Source organism: Diceros bicornis, chromosome 18, assembly GCF_020826845.1.
Source record: "Diceros bicornis minor isolate mBicDic1 chromosome 18, mDicBic1.mat.cur, whole genome shotgun sequence".
NCBI lineage: Eukaryota > Metazoa > Chordata > Mammalia > Perissodactyla > Rhinocerotidae > Diceros > Diceros bicornis.
Genome location: NC_080757.1, coordinates 37925735 through 37944577, shown reverse-complemented (window position 1 = coordinate 37944577; position 18843 = coordinate 37925735). Strand labels below are relative to the sequence as shown.

At 53.8% G+C, this 18843-nt stretch overlaps 3 protein-coding genes across 4 annotated transcripts in view; 2 read left to right on the top strand and 1 right to left on the bottom strand.

The window, feature by feature from the left end:
- CDK5RAP3 (CDK5 regulatory subunit associated protein 3) overlaps positions 1-18843 on the top strand; it is a 176174-nt gene that overhangs the window by 142482 nt on the left and 14849 nt on the right. The window lies entirely within an intron of this gene.
- PNPO (pyridoxamine 5'-phosphate oxidase) lies at positions 100-6390 on the top strand. Of its 2 annotated transcripts, XM_058560790.1 has the most exons (7): positions 102-346; positions 1632-1756; positions 2945-3044; positions 3886-3939; positions 4180-4308; positions 4625-4695; positions 4910-6390. In XM_058560790.1, exons 1-7 carry the CDS (start codon positions 200-202, stop codon positions 5076-5078), a joined length of 795 nt encoding a protein of 264 aa, XP_058416773.1. In that variant the 5' UTR covers positions 102-199; the 3' UTR covers positions 5079-6390. The 2 variants fall into 2 exon arrangements, with proteins under 2 accessions (XP_058416774.1, XP_058416773.1); XM_058560791.1 differs by lacking the exon at positions 4180-4308 and having other exon boundaries at positions 100-346.
- PRR15L (proline rich 15 like) lies at positions 10158-14265 on the bottom strand. The gene is made up of 2 exons (XM_058560793.1): positions 14073-14265; positions 10158-10654 (listed from the first exon to the last, which is right to left on the bottom strand). The coding sequence occupies exon 2, from the start codon at positions 10625-10627 to the stop codon at positions 10325-10327; it is 303 nt and encodes a 100-aa protein (XP_058416776.1). The 5' UTR covers positions 10628-10654; positions 14073-14265; the 3' UTR covers positions 10158-10324.

Genomic DNA, 18843 nt, shown 5'->3' with positions numbered 1-18843 from the left:
CAACCAATGGCCTCTCCGCGCCTGTCTCCCTCCTCCGGCCCTGGGCTCCCATTGGCTCCGAGGACTTAGGGCTTGATAGCCGGGCTTGGCGACTGGCAAATTCTTCCTTCCCCAGGGTAGAGTCCCGGGCTGGGAAACTGGTTCCGAACCCAACGGAACCCAGCGCCGGGCGACGCCGGGTCACGTGGCCGACGGCCCAATGACGTGCCGGCTGTGGGGCGTCATCCTGACGTTCGGGCGATCAGCCGAGTGGCCCCGCTACCTCTGCCACCTCCGCCACCTGTGCGGCCGCGGTGCTGTCATGGACCTGGGACCCATGCGCAAGAGTTACCGCGGGGACCGAGAGGTGCCGCCGCCGGGCAGGGCCTCCGCAGGGGCGGGGGAACAGGAGTCATCTCCGGAGGGGAGGGGAGGAGGAGGAACCCCACGGGCTTTGTGGGGTCACCTCCGAGGGAGAGGGGGGTTCAGAGACCACCAGCAGGGGAGGGGTTCCGGGGGAACGAAGATGAAGATGGGCTCGAGAGGAGGCTTGTGTAGTGGAGCGGGAACTCGGGAGCCGGCCTGGGCTGGAATCGTGCCGTTCACGGGGGGCACCACCTTGAGCAGTTTACTTAACCTCTCTGGGCCTGCGCTTCCTCACCTGGGAAGTGATAGTACCTGTCTCTCAGGGATGTGAGGGACTTAGATGTTTGTGAAGTGCTTAGAACAGTGATATTCTTCCAGCTAATCCATGATAAATAAGTAACACATGGAGGAAGAGGGGGATGCTCCTAGCTCTTGCTGCCTTCTGTCCCTTCGCTTACCACTTGGAGAAGTTCTTTTCCTTTTCCCTCCTCAGGAGAGGAACCAAGAAAAGTGTTTTGGAATTGCAGCCCGGAACCACGGTTACCAAATGTGTTTGCATGGGATCATTTCTGGAAATGCTTGTTAAAAATGCAGTTTTTCAGGGCCGGCCCCATGGCTTAGCGGTTAAGTGCATGTGCTCCGCTACTGGCGGCCCCGGGTTGGGATCCTGGGCGTGCACCAACGCACGGCTTCTCTGGCCATGCTGAGGCGGCGTCCCACATACAGCAACTAGAAGGATGTGCAGCTATGACATACAACTATCTACTGGGGGGCTTTGGTGAAAAAAAAGGAGGAAGATTGGCAATGGATGTTAGCTCAGAGCCAGTCTTCCTCAGCAAAAAGAGGAGGATTAGCATGGATGTTACCTCAGGGCTGATCTTCGTCAAAAAAAAAAAAATGCAATTTTTAATTAAACCTCAGACCTACTGAATGAGAATTTATGGGGGTGGAGCCCAAGAATTCTGTCTTTTCTTTTAGGCTCCCCATGTGATAGGTTTGACACCCATGACATGAAACTGTGATTCATCTGTCACTAGCTGTGGGACCTGGCAGGTTATTCCACCTTTTTATGCCTGTGTCCTCACCTGTAAAGTGGGGCCAGCAGAACCCACTTCCTGGGTCCTGTTTTCTGTTATGAGCTCATTGTCCTGGGTCCTGTTTTCTGTTATGAGGTCATTGTTATGAGGACTAAAGGAGTTAATATTTGAAAAGTGCCTAGAACAGTGCCACATACACAATAAGCACTATATGTGTTTATTAAATGAAATAAAACTCTCCCTTCCCAGGCATTTGAGGAGGCTCAGCTGACCTCCCTGGACCCCATGAAGCAGTTTGCTGCCTGGTTCGAGGAGGCTGTTCAGTGTCCTGACATAGGGGAAGCCAATGCCATGTGTCTGGCTACCTGCACCAGGTGGGCATAGTTGTGGGATCTTCTGTGGGTGGGTGCAGATGAAGTGGGAAACTTAGGAAGCTCTCAATTTGATGGATGCCAACTTCATGGTTCTAGCTCTGTTATTAACTTGCTTTGTGGCCTCAAGCAAGTTACTTGTTCTCTCTGAGCCTCAGTGTCCTTACCTATAAATCAAAGATCAGACTTCACTCAATTCCATTTCAATGATAAAATGCAGCACCTCATTCATCTCTGCCCTTGATGCACCCACACACACACCCTTGCCTCCCTCATCTCCCTAGCTACCCTATTCCCAACTGCCCTTTAAGAGCTACATCTCCTGGGACCTCTCCATGAAGCTCTCTCCCTTTCTTGAAACCTAGTGCAGTGCTTGGCTGCATCACTCATTTGGTGATCAATCATATACCCCATAAGATATCTCTTGCTTTAGCCTCTTATTCAACTCTTCTTGTCCCCCCTCACAAAAGTGTAAGGCCTTGATGCGGGCTCTTATGGTGTGCCCCTGGGTGTCCCCCGAGCTCTGGGTAGAGGATCTGATATAACTGCACCTTCTGTGATCCCTAAGCATTGGCTGATTGCTGCCCGTAGAGCCTTGTTACTTTGCTGGGGCTGCCATAACAAAATACCACAGACTGGGTGGCTTCAACAACAGAAATTTATTTTCTCACAGTCTGGAAGCTAGAAGTCCAAGATCCAAGGTGCTGTCAGCGTTGGTTTCTAGTGAGGCCTCTCCCCCTGGCTTGCAGATGGCCACCTTCCTGCTGTGTCCTCACATGAGCTTTCCTTTATGCACACAGGGAGGGAGAGGAAGAGAGCTCTCTGGTATCTCTTCCTCTTCTTGTAAGGACACCAGTCCTTTTGGAGTCGAGTCCCACCCTTATAACCTTATTTAACCTTACTTACTTCCCTAGAGGCCCTGTCTCCAAATACAGTCATATTGGTGTTAGGGCTTCAATGTAGGATCTTAGGGGGACACAGTTCAGTCCATGACAGGGCCCCAGGCAGTGGTGTCATACTTGCACCTCCAGGACAGATCCGCAGGGGCAAGTGGGCATGGGTAGCTTGAGTGTGCAGATGGTGCAGAATAAGGGCACGCAGCTGAAGGTGTGCTCAGACATCCTGTGGGGAGGGACAGTAGGGAGGACATTGAAATGGGCCCTGACCGCTGCACTCTGCTCTTTGCCCCAGAGATGGGAAGCCGTCTGCCCGCATGGTGCTGCTGAAGGGCTTTGGCAAGGATGGCTTCCGTTTCTTCACTAACTTCGAGAGTCGAAAGGGAAAAGAGCTGGTGAGGGTTCACGGTAAATCTTTCCTGGGCCTGGAGGGTCCAGCCCTTGCCTCCTGGGTCACCTTCTCATGCCACCCCCGCCCCACCCCACCTGCTGTCCGTGCTCAGGCTCTGGCCTGCCTGCGGGCCTTTGCACCTGCTGTTCTCTTTGCCATAAATGAATGCTCTCTAACCTCCTACTTCTGTCATCTGTTTACCTAAGTAACTCCTGTTCTTGGGTCTCAGCCCCAACATTTCCTCCTCAGGAAAGCCTTCCTTCACTCCTGCGCTGAGTCGGCCCTCACACTGTTTGCTCTCGTTATAACTTGTAACTTTCCTTTTTGCGTTTTTTTCAGTTTCTAACTATGCATTTGTTTACGTGGTTACTGTTTGTCTCTGCTGCTAAACGGTGAGCCCCATGGGGGGCGGAGGCTGCATCCGTTGCATCTCTGTTACACCCCCAGCGTCGCTCCTGGGCTCGAGCAGAGTTGGCACTTGTATGCATTCAGTTCATGAATCCAGATGAGCAGCCCTCCCTGGGTCCAGTGCAGCCACACATGCATTTCTGAGGACTTGCAGATCTATGGATGAGATAAATGGCAAAGCCTCACTTTGGAGTCCTGGCTTAGGTTTCCAACACAGCTCTGCCACTTGCTGTGTGAACTTGGGCATGTTACTTAACCTCTCTGAGCCTGTCTCCACACCTGTAAAAGTAGGCCTGCATTTGAGGGTTTAAATGAGATATTACAGAGAATGCATCTGCTGTGGGCCCGGAGGCTGCAGACTTCCTGCCTTCCCCCCGCATGCCAGAGATGTCCGCTGCTGTGCTGATCGCTGTCCATGGGTTCTCTTTCATTTCTAGGACTCTAATCCCTTCGCTTCCATTGTCTTCTACTGGGAGCCCCTAAACCGTCAGGTGAGTGAGCATTCCCGGGACAGCCTGGGGGGGGCTGGGTTGGGAGGGGCCTGAATTTATAGATGAGCCCAGTGGAGGTCTGCAGGCTGGGCAAACGTCCTGTCTCTCAAAGAGCTCTTAGTTAGCTGGTCTAGTTGGAGCCAGCAGTGGATAAGGAGGAGAGAGAGAAGAATGGGGCCTGTGCTGGTAGGGAGGGCAGGAGGCATCGAATGCCACCCAGCCAGGGCCCTCCCTGAGCAGGTGCGTGTGGAGGGCCCTGTGAAGAAGCTGCCCGAGGAGGAGGCCGAGTGCTACTTCCACTCCCGCCCCAAAAGCAGCCAGATTGGGGCCGTGGTCAGTCACCAGAGCTCCGTGATCCCCGATCGGGAGGTGAGTGGGGCTCCTCCTTGGCCCTCCGGGTGGTGAGGGCCCTGGCTCATCCCCAGAGGCTGTCCCCAGGGGATGCCAGGGCCCTATCTCTCTATCAAAGTTAAAAGGACGATCTCCCTGGGGAAATGCAGATTGGGACTGGGGAAGCGGGCCTCCTGTGTCTGTCTGACCGTCCCGTTGGACTGTACTCCCAGAGGGCAGAGGCCAGCCAACCTCGCTCACCCAGCACCTGGCACAGAGCACATGCTCAGCAAGTGGTTATTAAGTGAATCATTGACCAGGTCTGACCGTTCCTCCACCTCCTTCCCCTGGACAGTATCTGAGAAAGAAAAACGAGGAACTGGAGCAGCTCTACCGGGAACAAGAGGTGCCGAAGCCAAAATACTGGTGAGTGATACCTGGTGGTCGTCTCGAAAGGGACACCAGGACCCTCACGTTTACTTAAAGCCACCCAGTCTGTGGAATACAGATCTACTCTTCCCTGTCAACCCTCGTTAGATGCATCCCGGCAACCTCCTTCAAGGGGCCCTGGGATGGTGGTGGGAGGGTGACATGGCTGGAAAAACGCACAGAGCCCCGAAGCCTCTGCTTCTCCTTGTAGGGGTGGCTACGTCCTGGACCCGCAGGTGATGGAGTTCTGGCAGGGCCAAACCAACCGCCTGCACGACCGGATCATCTTTCGGCGGGGCCTCCAGACAGGAGACCCCCCTTTGGGGCCCATGACCCACCGCGGGGAGGAAGGCTGGCTCTACGAGAGACTTGCGCCCTGACTCCCAGTCTGCCCGGGCTCACGGGAGTGGGGGCTGGCTGCTGAAAGAGGATGTGCGATGGGAGCCAGACCCCTCTAAACTCAACCTGTTTCCGTCCCCACCTGTATAATTAGGGCTCTTCAAAGTTCATTCTCCAAGTCCTCTGTTCTCAGTTGGCTCTCAATTAGCTGGTCTAGTGGAGTGTAACGGTGGCATAGAGAATCACAAATGGAAAGTAACCCCATATTTTCTTGACCTTGACTATGATTTATTGGAATAGTTCCATCTAGGGGTAGCAGCTGATGTGATTCCCTTTTCTGGTGACACAGGGTGAGGAGCAGCGACCCGGTCTGTTACCATGTGACTGAGTCATCCTGACCAAAGCCAGTTGGTCCCAGCACAGGCACCCAAGCCAATCTAGCCTATCGGTTTTTTGTTTTTGTTTTTATTTATTTTTTTCCCCCAAAGCCCCAGTAGATAGTTGTATGTCATAGTTGCACAGCCTTCTAGTTGCTGTATGTGGGACGCGGCCTCAGCATGGCCAGAGAAGCGGTGCGTCAGCGCACACCCGGGGATCTGAACCCGGGCCTCCCGCAGTGGAGCGTACGCACTTAACCGCTAAGCCACGGGGCCGGCCCCAGCCTATCGGTTTTTCTTGTCAACAATCTGAAATTGGAAATGGAGAGACCCAGAGCATGGGAGTCACTGTAGCCAAGTCATTAATGGCAGCCAAGAAGCAACAGCCTGTGCTGCCCTTTGTAATTCCCTGAGCGGCCCTGGATCCCTCCTTCCCACGTCTGGGCTGTGCAATTCCTCCTCCTGCCTCAAACACCCACTATCTCTAAAAAAAAAACTTGGGGCATAAACTAGCTGGAATCGATTTCTGTTGCTTGCAACCAAAAGAACCTTAACTAACTCATTTATTAATAGATATTTTTATAGCACTCTACTGATAGCTGCCTTTCATTATCTGAAGCACAGCAATGCAGAAAAGAGATTAAATTTATTCCCGGTAGCTCCAGAGGACCCATAGGTGGAAGTTGCAAGGACGTAGATTTCATCTCAATATGGGGAGAGATTTCAAACAATCGGGGCTGGCTAGGAGGGCTGCCTGTTAGGTAGTGAGTGTTCTGTCACTGGAAGTATTCAATCCCTGTCAGGAGTTTTGTAGAAGGGATTCATGTGCTGGTACCTACAGGCCAGGAAGATTTTAATCAAGCTTTACTTTCCATGTTTGTTTATGAAAACTACATATGTGTGTATACATACATACATATATATATTTAATATATATATTTTTTACTTTCCAGGTATAAAATTAAATTATTATAGAGATTATCCTTTCTGATTACTCATCCCCCTCCCCTAGTCCTCACCCCCCTGATGATGACTCAGATCCCTGGCTTTCGTCCATGCTGGAATTACCCAGGGAGCTTTAAAAACCCTGATGCCTGGGTCCCACCCTCAGAGGTGATTAACTCATCTGAGTACAGCCTGGGCTTTGGGAAATTTAAAAGCTCCCCAGGGAATTCTGTGCAGCCAAGGTTGAGACCCCTGGTCTAGATCCTTGCTACTCAGTGTGGTCCACAGGCCAGCAGCAGCAGCATCACTTGGGAGCCTCCCCAGACCCAATGAATCCCCTTCTGCATTTAACAAGACGCCCCAGGTGCCCGCACAGCCTCAACCTGTAAACCAACAGCCTCCTGCCCTCACAAGTGGATTCTTCAGTAACCCTCGGCTAAGGCCTGTGCTGAACTGCATTTGCTTTCCTTGAGCACATATCTGGAGACCAGGGACAGCCTGGATGAGTAGCCTACAGGCTTCGGAGAGGAGCCAGGCTGGGTAAATGTTTGCTGTGACTAAGCTGGGATCAGAGAACTGACTATTATTTGTGCATGTTGGCGGTGAACTTGCCACTCTGTAAACTGTGCTTCATTTCTCTGGAAGGGTGTGTGCTTCAGCGTCTCTGTTATGGACCAGCTCCTCCAAAGGCTGCCCTCTGGGTTTGATCCCTCCTTAAGCCTGAGTGCAGGAAGGCACAACACTAACCCTGCGGCCACCTACAGGAGAGGGTCCTGGAGCGCCCTTCCCTACCTTGTCCTGTTTGTGTTATTGGTGGCTGTGTATCCCCCCAGCTTTGAGCCTGGTCTCGGCTGTTCCTTTCCTGTTCTCTGCCCGACAATCACTGTGCCAAGTCTGTAATAAAAGCCCGTCAGCCGTGCGTGATATTAGTGTTCAACCTGGACTGATCTCACCCCCACCCCTCAGGAAGGAGGGGAGTTGGGGAGTTTAAGTGACTGGCCTCCCACCTCCTCCTCTCTGGGTAGGTGTAGGTTGGGTGTCCAGCAGGGGGAGCCCACCACCCAGGGTTGGTCCCTTCTGGGCTGTGCAGGCCAGTTCTGGCTGGCCCCTCCTGCCTCCCCCTTCCCCTCCGTTGGGTTGTGTCCCAGTGAAACTGTGGTCGATAACCCGTAGCCTCTCCCAGCTCCTGCACATATTTGCACTCTCGGTTCCTCCTCATTTCCTCCTCCTCCTGCTCCTCCTTCTCCTCTGGCCTTGTGAAAACTGCCTGGGCTCTGACTCCCTGGACAGCCAGATCTCCCTTTGGCTTTTAGTACCCGCCTTGCCCACTGATCCCCAAGCTTAGGGATATATGTGGAGCTTCACCGGAAGATTCCCGCGGACATCACTTGGGGGCTGTGGAGCAGGGTTGCATGCACGAGGTGGAGGAGCCACAAACCTTCTCACCTAAGAGGAGCAGTGGTGGCAATGTGGTGCCAGTATTGGGTAGAACCACTGGTTGGTGGCCCAGGGCCCAGTCTCATGCCCCGCCTCGCCTCAGGGAACCCCAGGATGGGCTGAAGTGGCAGGTCCCTACAGTCTGGGGTCTCAGGGGACACTCAGCCTCAAAGCTGGTTGGCTTTCCTCCCCTGGTTCCAGAGTCTGTACAGCCCCCTCGAATGGTGCTCACCTCCCAGGATCCCAAGGCCCAGGCATTGCCCTCTCTCACCCCACCTCCCCTTCTGCAGAAGGTGACTGTGCTCCTTTCCTTGTTCTGATCCTCAGTTTCCCATCACCCCCCGCCCCGCCCTCAGCAGATGAAAATCAAGTGTGATAGGGGCTGTGTGGTGCAGTGGTCATGGGCACAGGCCAGCTCTGGCTACAGTTCCAGCTCCACCGCTGCAAGCCTGCCTGACCCAGGGCAAGGGACTTAACACCTAGGGCGAGGGATTTAACCTCTCTAAGCCTCAGCTAACCCACCTGGAAAATGGGGATAATGACAGCACCTTGTCTCCGTGATTAGAGGATTAAGTGAGGAACCTCCGGGAGTACTTGCCACAGGGCCTGGCCGCATGCTCTCTGTAAATGTCAGCTATTAACACAGGGCAGGGCCGGAGTGCGGGAAAGTCTGTGCTCCTCCACCGGAGGCTCTATGGATTGAGAAATTGTGGGACCCTAGAAAGTTCCTTGTGGTGGGGAGGGATGGGGAAGAGGCCTTGTGGAAGGCAGCACACCTGAGCTGCCTTCCCTCCCTCCCAGCTCCTGGTCTTCCTCACTCTTCCTCCGAGGTCCCCCTGGCCTGGGTGAGGCCACCTAACAAAGGTCCCCTTGTACGGGTCTGTTTGTTTTGGTAATAAATTTCCGCAGTAACGCTCCCGGGGTGGCGTGGCCCCCGCAGCCTTCAAGGAGCTGACCCAGAAGCTGCAGGACCACACTGTTTAGTCGCCCGCCACCTTAGTCTCTCCCTGTTCCCACCCTGAGCTCTAGAGATTTGGCCAATTTTTTCCCAATTCCCAGATCCTGGAGCTTGAGAAAGAGCTGGAAGTAACAACACGGGGAGCGAGCTCTCTCCTCTGTCTCACACAGAAGCTGAGAAACCTACGTGGCCTAGGGTGGAGTTCCTGAATAAAGGAAAGGGGGAAGGAAGCCAGTATGCACTGAGCACCTAGCATACAACTACTTATGGGCTCCTTAATACTGACCACTCCCTGGGAAATAGGATTGTCGCAGCCCCTTTTACAAAAGAGGAAACTGAGGCTCAGAGGAAGTGTTTTTTTAATGTTCCCCAAATCGCCCAGCTACTAAGGAGTGGAACCAGAATTTGAATCCTGATCCCAAACAAACCACTACAACTTTGGGGCCAGTCACCAAAGGTCTGCTCCACTCTTGGGGCTCCTGATGGCCTCTCTGCTGACCGGAAGGAACCGTGCCCTGAGGTGTAACTAGCTCCTTCCTTTGCTCTCTCCACCCCCAGATGCTAAGGATGGCTTGGTGGTGAAATGAGCGTCCCAGTTACTACATTTTCACACCCAGGGACCCTGCCCGAAGCTTGAAAGGAACTGTTCGAACACAAAGTTCCACAGGAAGGGAGTAAAGGCATGAAAAGCAGTCATGTCAATAAATGCAAGACGAGCATAAATAGGTTCTCTGCTTTTGCAGCATTGTTTATTATAAAGAGAGAAACCTACAATTATTTTTTTAAACAAAATTCAAGTCTCACTCATTTCTGGGGCTGATCCGTCTTAAATACTCAGAGGGGAAGGAGAGAGGAGAATGGGCTGCTTTTAGCCCCTACCAGAGCTTCCCAACCCCTGCCCCTAGTTTGGAATCAGGCCAATGTGTCTTCCCTTTGAGGATGTGTGCAGGAACCCGTGGGGTCCCTCATTCTGGCCTTCTGCAGCATCCCTCCCTAGGAGTGCCAGAGTCCTCCCCCGCACACCTGGGGGCAAAGTTCCAGGAAGTTTCCCACTCCTGTTAGGAGGTGAGCTCAAGTTCAGCGTCTCTGCCTCCGGCTCCAGGAAACCACCCCCCCATCACGTGGTTTCTGGAAAATGTGCTCTCAGAATCTGTCCAGGGAACAGTCATGGGTAGAGAAAGTAGAAGGAGCAGCAGTTCAAACTCACCCTTGACCCTGTGCCCTGGGAGGAGGTGACGTCAGTCGGGCTCCCTCTCTCCATTCCTGGCCATGCCCACTTCCCTGCTGGCGCTGCTACCACCTCAAGGAGAGCTGTCCTTCCTGGGGGCACTTTTCCTCCTCGGACTGGAGCGCCTTTGTCTGTGGTGGGGGAGGGTGGGAGGCCCGGGATCTCCCTGGCCTTCCCGAAAGCAGGGGCACATAAATACAAGCCTAAAACCAGACATTTCCTGCCAGCAGGCGACTGCCTCCACGGCTTCAGCTGTGGCCAAAGAAGCCAGCGTGGCGCTCCTGTCTCAGATCCGGCTGACGGCAGGGAGTGGGGAGGCGCTAGCACCCTCCTTGGCCCCCTTCACTGTCCTTTGCCCTCCCTGTCTTCAAAGAGGTTGGGGTTCTCTGCCAGTGTGGCTCGGACTTTGCTCTTCTCCTTGAAGCGGCCCGAGTGGGAGACTTTGACATGCTTGCCCTTGGTGTTCTTGTCCACAATCTTCTCCAGGCGCGTGTTAAAGCTACTGTTGGGGCCCTCCTCGTCAGGCCTCGGGGGCTCCGCGCCGCCCTCGGTTTGGGCGTAGGTGTCAGGGATCTCATACAGCACCCTGGGGGTGGATTTCTTTTTCCTGAGGAACGTCAGCTTCCACCAACCAACTTCCGTCATGGCGCTCCTGAGCTGAGGGTGGGCTTTCTGCAGGAGCAGGGTGGGGGAGACAGAGGGGTCAGTGGGGAGAAAGGGGGGTGCCTTGGAGCAGCCCTCTCCAGACCCCTAATCATGGGCTGTTTTCATAGCCCAGGCCAGAAAGGATTGAAGGTGGGGCCAGATGAACCCCGGACTCAGGAAAGGGATGCAGTCCTTTTGGAGAACAGGAGAAGAGAGAGGGGTCTGGGAAGGGGCCACAAAGTCAACATTGACGAGGAAGCCACGTGAGCCAGGCAGAGGGGGCAGGGGGGCAACCATACCCCATTGCCACACAGCTCTGAGGTTCTAGGCCTCTCAGGGTGCAGGAAGGTGGACAACTTGTCCAGGTCACACAGCATCCAGGCCTTTGACCCTCTTCCCAAGCTCTTCCCGCTCCACTACCGGCCCTGCTGTCCGGAGCAGACAGACGGTCAACCGGGGTCAGACGGACAGAAACACCCTGTGCATCTTGCTTGGAATTCATTACAAAATTAAACAAGATTTGGGACGTGTGGAGAAATCTGGACTTCCCAGGGGTGACCAGCAGGACTCCAGGAGCTGCTGGGCTTTTTCTAAGGGGAAGGAGCCTCCGGCTGGGAGCAGGAAGTCCTGGGACTGTTCCAGCCTCGTGACCTCCGGCAAGTCGCTTCTCTGGACCTCAGCGTCCTCTTCCATCCCTTTCAGCCCTAATATTTAGCTCTGACGTGAATGCCTGCCCAGCGTTAGACAGGCTTTGCAAAGTAAAACTTATGATAACAGTAATAACTGCTGAGGGATGGCTCCCTTTCCCCCACCCAGCTTCCACAAGGACAGGGTTTTGAAGGAGAGCTGAAAATTTGGAAGGCAGTTTAGTGGGGCCAGGAGGTACATGTGAGATAGTGTTACCACAGGCGCGACCCTCCATAAGGATACCCAACAGAGATGGGGCTGAAATCCAGGCCTCTCCACTGACAAGGATGTGCCCTGATATGGACGTGGCCTCACCATTTACTAATTTCTACAAAGCTGCTGTCTGAGCTAGCAGAAGTTCTGAGAGATGAGCATCACAAGAAGAAGAGACAGGAGACTAGAGGAATTAAGATCAATGAAGAGCAGGCAGGGTGACAAGAAATGGAGGCGTCTCTGGGCCTGGAGAGGTTGGTGGTCAGGTCTCAGGACTCCTGGGTGCAGCTGGGAAAGATCCCGGCGGGGAGGGACAACGGCCACAGTACACCAGAAAGCTAGATGGTCAGCTGGCCCAAGCACAGGCAAATATATCACCTCCTTTTAAAAACAGATGGTCTAAACTACATTTTTAAAAAAGACCAGAAAACACTATGACAAATGATTGATAGTGGTTTTCTTTATGTAGAGGGAGTAGGAGATGCCTTCTCCCCTCTATTTTTCTGATTTCCAGATTTTCCATAATGAGTATGGATTTTTTAAAGAGGAGGAACATATCAAGTTTAGGAAAAATGAAAGTAGGATGCTGGCCTAGGCTTGGAAAGAGTTGAGTGCCCACGTCCATGGCCCCCTTGCATGTTGTCCCTTGTCCCTCCATATACCCACCCCCTTGCCCAGAGCTCCCGCCCAGTGGATTCCTTCCCACCTCTTTGTCCAGGAAGCAGATCCCACATTGCCAGCTCTGTCCCTCTAACTGAGCTCAAGCAGCAAGAGAAGCCGGGGGGATCTTGTGCAGCGTCCACTCAGAAAGTGAAGGAGGGGGTGAGAGTGGCCAGATAAATACCTTCAGGGTACCCTGGAGAGGTGAGCGCACCAAGGGGACAGCCTGAGAGGTTTGCTTTGGCAGCTTGCCCCTCCTGGGCTTAGCACAGCCTTGCACAGAACTCGGTGTTCCAGAATGGGTTTCTGGAAGGAGTTTTGGGGCGGGCAGGGAAGGAGGGACAGAGTGCTTGCTTGGCCTGTGGGTACCCCAGTTGCTGACTGGTCTGGGGCAAGGCCCACGGCCCCACCACCGCCCATCCAGGACTGCCAAGGAACTTGGGGAGTGGAGGATCCAGCTCCTGAACCAACAGTAACCACCAGACTGCCTAGCTCCACGAGAGGAAGTGGCTTCTGCTGTGCCAGTTAAAATATACCTGCTTTAACGGGTATTTCAAGTTGGCATTCACAGGGCTTAACTCTCTTTGGAGTAAAGGGAGCAACAGATCACAAGGAACTTGTCAGAAAACCATAGAGAGTGTCTGGAACAGACCTTGGACCCTGCCCTGTGGCCTCCACCACGGCACCAAGGCATCGGTGCCCTTGTCTGCTGGCCTTGAACTCTGGTCTCTCTGTCCCCTCTGTCCAGGAGGATGTGCGAGCACCAGTAAGCATGGTGGTGGTCCTGTGAGCCTGACATAAGCAAATCTGAATTTACAGAACAGCTAAACAAGCAGACTATTTTTTGTTTTACAAAATAGCCCAGCTACAAGATTCTTTTAAATAGTGAACTATCCCCAAGAGTGTAAAATCTGATTTGCTTTAAAAAAAAATATATGAAAATGATGTAATATCCAAACTTCCCAGCTATCCCAGGTAGCAAAGAGCAAGACACCACAGCCACATCCCACACCTGATCACAGAAGGCCGAGGAGACTGGGGGGCAGGGGTGTACTTGGATTTCGAACAGACCCAGCGTTTGGTAACATGTGGTGGGCCCTGCAGTCTGATGGGCAGGGCCCTGAGCTGGCCAAGCAGAGGGCTGGGCCCATGGCCTGGGGCCCTACAATCCATGGATGATAGAAATCAGCCCCTGAGGATGCCAGCTACACCTCCACTGTTTGCACAGCTTTGGAGCCCACAAATGCTCCATAAAGGCCTGCCACCCCCTGCCTATGGCGCCCAGCACCATGGCACACATGTGGGCACCCCTGGAATGGCCCTACCACCCCAGTTGAGTTCTGTGAGCCGCTCTAAGGCCCTTGCCCAGACTGGGCTGGACTCTTTCGGAGCTGGGACAAGTTAACCATTGACTGGGGTGGAGGGGCAGGGGTGGAAGGGGGTGTTGAGGGAGCAAGTCAGCTTCTACGTTGTAAGACAAAACCCAGAACCCACATCCCACCCCTCTGCAGGGTCCCCGATGGCGCGTCACCACTCTGGATAAGACTGGGGTACCCTGGACAAGAACAGGGAGATGTTCCTACCAGACAGCCTGAGACATCCTCCAGGCCGGGGGATAGGAGGCGGTAGGCACCAGTTCAGCAAGAGTTAATAAAGAACTGCTCTGGAGTGAAACTTGCCCAGAAGGAGCGCTGCTGGAGGCCTGGATTGACTCCAAGAAGCCAGTGGGATGAGTCCAAGTTCTGCCTGCCCACCTTGGGAGATATGGGGGCTGGCATGCCTGGGTCCCCCTCCCAGCTGAGCTTGTCAGCCATGGAGGCAGAACTGGGTGCCCTGACTGGGGTCTGTGCCTTGGTTTCCCCACCCACCCACCCTCTGCCTGTACCTGTAATCCGACTGCTCCGGGCTGGAGGCGAGACCTTAGAGAAGGAGCTGAGTGTAGGAGCTGCCAGGGAGGGTGACTGGGGGAGGTGGGGGTGCCTCCAGGGGGCCACGCCAGGCAAGGCTCAGGCCAGGAGAGCCGGGTAGGAGCAGCTGCTTGGCAGGTGCAAGAGAAACAGGTGCAGGAGTGAGTGAGTACCTGCTCCTCTGCGGCTCCAGGAGTCAAGGTGAACCTGAAACCCAGCCCCTCCCGCTAAGTAAACAGAAGCAGAGGCCGGCTCGGCTGATGAATATTCATCACCCCAGAAATCCAATCCCGGTGCCCCTGCACCTACCCAGAAGCCAGGGTCCTCCAGGGACCGCCTAGCCGGGAGGAAGGAATCCCAAGGGAAGTCTGGGGCAGGGGAAACACTAGAGCCTCTCTCCTCAGTTTCCCCACTCTCCGTGCCTGGTTGTATCCCCAGCTATAGCCAAGATCACCCCCACCTGTTTCATCCCCCAAAGAGGCTCAGACCCCTCTCCAGCACAGACGGCTCCTGGGATGTTGTCCTGGGCACAACCGGGAAAGGGTTAAGAGCCGCTGCTCCCGTTGGTCTGGCTGACAGGGTGCACCCAGTTCCTTTGAACTCCAGAGTCGAAACCAGTCCCTGGTTAAACTGGTTGGCAGACCGGTTCCCAGGCTGTCTGCTCAATGCTCCTCAGGTGTGCGCTGGGTGGGGGGCTGTAACTCCCTCCTGCCCTGAAGGGCCCCTCCTCAAGATTTCCCAGGGGTGGGGTGGGGAGGTGGCACTGGCCCTTCCTTGGGCCAGGCTCTCCAGACCCACTGCTACCTCGAACATCCTTCTCCCCTCCTCCCTCACGTAGAGGTGGGCTTGAGGGGCCTTGAAACCATATGCAAAATTCCACATGTGTGGGCAGAGGGGCATTTATTTTTCTGTCTACGGGATCGTACTTTTATCAGACTCTCAAAGAGAACTGTGACGGGCTCCCCACCCCCAAAGTACCACTTCATTCAACTTTCCCCAAACTTCCAGCCATCCACTCGATGGGTCTTACTGGGTATTATCAAGTCAGCAAAACTTGGGGCAAGCTCTCAGGGAAGGAGGGGCTGGGGCCCTGGGGAGGCGGGAAGAGGGGGAAAGGCAAGAAGGCAGGCTGTGGGCACACGCTGCGGTGAGGGCAGAGTGTGCGCACACCAGGGGTGACGACCTCACTGATCCGAAGCCACACCTCCCCCGGCAAACCTCCATTAGCCAAGCTGTGTGCACCCCCAGCCGGGGCTGCTGTTACAGAGGGCGCCGTGCCTTGGAGGTTTTCTGCAGCCACCCTCAGGTGGCCTCTTTGTGTTTGTGTCTCTCTCCCCTGGAAGGGGCGTCACTGGAGATTGGAAAACATCTGCTGCGTGTTCAGTGTCCCCACAGCTTCTTGTCCCAGTGCTGCCCACTGAGCCTAGATGCTCAACCCACCCTCCCAGCTACCTTCCTCCATGGCCCGAGTGTGCATGTGCCAGGCCTGGAGCGGGGCACTGGGGAGAGAAAAGGCACAATTCCCCCTTTCCCTGGCTCCCCCTGTGCGTTACATTTTAAATCCTAACTAACCAAGTCTCAAACCTGCCCACCATCTCTAACCCTGCTTCTACTTGGTTCAGCTTCTCGCCGCCTCTTGAGTTCCTATTCCCCTCCATCCTAAATAGCCCTGGGCCTCAGGTGGGCAGTCCTTCAAAGGCTCCCCATGGCCCGCAGGGGAACCCACTCAGCCTGGCTCTCCTAGGATGGGACCCCTGCTGCCTCCTCTCCCAGCCCTCCCTGAATTCACACACTAGGCCATTTCTCTGCCGACCTTCCTGGGTGCAGAGGCTACCTAGGAAAGTGAGATCAGGAATGCGTGGTGTGCTCTAAGCCAAGAATGGCCTCCCTACCCGCTGTGTAAACCAAGACAAACTCCTATTCATCCCTCAAGAACTGAATTAATTATTATGCCTCCTACTCCACCAGGAATTTTCTTGTTTCTACAGAGCTTGCTCATATGCTTCTATTCAACATGATACATACCATAATTGATTAGACTGTGTATGTATATATAACACACATATATACATATAGTATTGTAATGACCTATTCATGTGTTTCCTCCCTTTTAGCTCCTTGAGCCCAGAATTGTCTATTACTGATACAGACCTGACATATAGTAGGTACTCAATGCAAGCTTTAGAACACAAATGAGAAACAGAAGTATTGTCTTTACCCTAAGAAATCCTTAACGTAGCCAGTTGCCTTTGTCTCACTCTCCCTGTGGCAGGTAAATGTGAGAGAAAACCCATTTATTTTACTTCTTGTGGGTTCAGCTACAGCAGGCTTGCTGTTAGTTATCATCTTCCCGGGGAGCGGGGAGGTTTGTGAATTGGAGGACATTATTTTGCAAGATCCCCCTGCCTCTAGTAAGAAGTGTACACAGTTGTCCCAGGAAGGTGCCCACAGCTTTTTAGACCTGTCACTTTCTTTGAAAGTCCAGTCTCTCTGAGAGTGGATGAGCCCAGAAGACACCGGAAGAGGCAAAAAACTCATTCTGGCTCAGGTGTTGGGAAGAGACCGGGAGGATGGTGGAATGGGCACTAGCCTGAGGGACAGTAACCAAGGACCAGGGCACTGTTTCCATCTGGGCTTGTACTGGTGACATTCATTCTCCTCAATTCCAAAGTCCAGACCTTTCTGAAGTCTGGGACCCAGGGGGGCAGAATCCTGTTCTCTCAGCCCCACACAGGAGAAGGAGCCCCAGCGAGAACCGCAGTGGGCAGGATTCAGTGTCGCCCACCTGTGGCCTGCCCCTCAGAGAACACCACCAGGACCAGGTGCAGGCCGTGGCGGGAGCAGCCTGGGAAGTCAGGCCCAACCCCTGGCCTTCGGGAGATTTATTTCTGGGAGGAGCAGGGTTGGGAGAGGAGTTTGAGATAAGGCTATAAACTATGAATATCCATTAATCAGATCACCCACACACACACCACTTTATGGCTTTATAAAGTTGTTTACCTTTAAATGCACCTTCATAAAACTAGGTTAATGCGTGATATTCCATATACAAACACACAATGTGCACGTTTTCAGAAATGTGTCCTTGTTGAGTAAAGAAAGTAAAATACACCTAAGGGAGCCTCAAGGACCTTGTGCCCTGTTGGGGCACGCAGCCACGGGGCCCCATTGGATTACAGATCATTCCTCTCTTACTGACCTCTGCCCAAGGAGCAGATCTAGGCTCCGGGGGTATTTCTTTCCCGAAGCAGGGAAAAGAGAGGAGTTGTCATTCTCCTCAGCACTCCCCGTTCTCTGGAAGGCCAGGAGACTGGAGCTCCTGGGGTGCTCAGCCTGGTGGAGGTGACAAGTGGGGCAAGAAAAAGGCTAGTCCCCAGGAGCTACACCAGGTCAGCTGGGGGGCAGGCAAGGGCGAGCGGAAGCTGCATTCTGATCTGAGGCAGGTAGTGGGGTTGCCATTGGAGGGAGCTTTCCCCTTCTTTTTGTGGGGGGTCTTCCCATCAGGGAGACCTCAGTGTGGTAGTGGGTATATGAGCAGCCAATATTCACGAGGAATCTGTTCCAGGCACGGTTCCAAATGTTCTGCATGTGTGAACTCTTACTCCTCATCAGCAGCGGAGGTGGGTCCTCTACATGGCTACACTGACTTGCACCCCCACAAGCAATTTTCCTGTTACTCTGTATTAGTTTCCCGGGGCTGCTGTAACAAGTTACCACAAACTTGATGGCTTTAAACAACAGCAATTTATTCTCTCACAGTTCTGGAGGTCAGAAGTCCGAAATCAGTTTCACTGGCCAAGACCAAGGTGTTAGCAGGGCCATGATCCCTCTGGAGGTTCCTCCTCCAGCTTCTGGTGGCTGTAGGCATTCCTTGGCTTGTGGCAACATCATTCCCATCTCTGCCTCCTCCATCCTCACATCACCTCCTCTCTGGTGTGTCTAATCTCCCTCTGCCTCTCTCTTTTTTGTGTGTGTGAGGAAGATCAGCCCTGAGCTAACATTCATGCTAATCCTCCTCTTTTTGCTGAGGAAGACTGGCCCTGAGCTAACATCTATTGCCAATCCTCCTCCTTTTTTTTTCCCCAAAGCCCCAGTAGATAGTTGTATGTCATAGTTGTACATCCTTCTAGTTGCTGTATGTGGAACGTGGCCTCAGCATGGCCGGAGAAGCGGTGTATCGGTGCGCGCCCAGATCCGAACCCGGGTCGCCAGCAGTGGAGCGCTCACACTTAACCGCTACACCACGGGGCCGGCCCCTGCCTCTCTCTTATAAGAACACTTGTGATAGCATTCAGGGCCCACCCAGATAATCCAGGATGACCTCCTCATCTCAAGATCCTTAACTTAATCATATTGGCAAAGACTCTTTTTCCAAATAAGGTAACATTCACAGGTTCCAGAGATTTGACTGGACGTCTTATGTGTGTGTGTGTATGGCGGGGCCAGTGGGGGTTCGCCCCTCCATAGTCTTCATTCTGACCACCTCTGTATTGTCAGACTGTGGTAGTCAATGAACGTGCCACCCAGACACCCTTTGAGGAAGGACTTGCTGCCTTCCTCAGGAGTTGGGCTCCAGCTGTCAGCTCCTTCAGGGTCTGCCTCAGCTGCCACCTCACCCGCAGGCATGCCCTTCTGGGGCAGCCTGCACCTGGAGATATAAAGTCTAGCCATTTCAGCCCCATGAAGGACACTGTGAGGGGCAATATTCACTCCAGGGCTCACCGCCAAATTGACTGGAGCTTGTCACGC

What these genes read in the sequence shown, in the direction of transcription:
- PRR15L (XM_058560793.1), bottom strand. Translation starts at nt 10,627, where the DNA reads ATGACGGAAGTTGGTTGGTGGAAGCTGACGTTCCTCAGGAAAAAGAAA.
- PNPO (XM_058560790.1), top strand. Translation starts at nt 200, where the DNA reads ATGACGTGCCGGCTGTGGGGCGTCATCCTGACGTTCGGGCGATCAGCC. An exon ending in TGTCTGGCTACCTGCACCAG is followed by an intron (nt 1,757 to 2,944) that starts GTGGGCATAGTT and finishes TCTTTGCCCCAG; the next exon opens with AGATGGGAAGCCGTCTGCCC. An exon ending in GTCGAAAGGGAAAAGAGCTG is followed by an intron (nt 3,045 to 3,885) that starts GTGAGGGTTCAC and finishes TTTCATTTCTAG; the next exon opens with GACTCTAATCCCTTCGCTTC.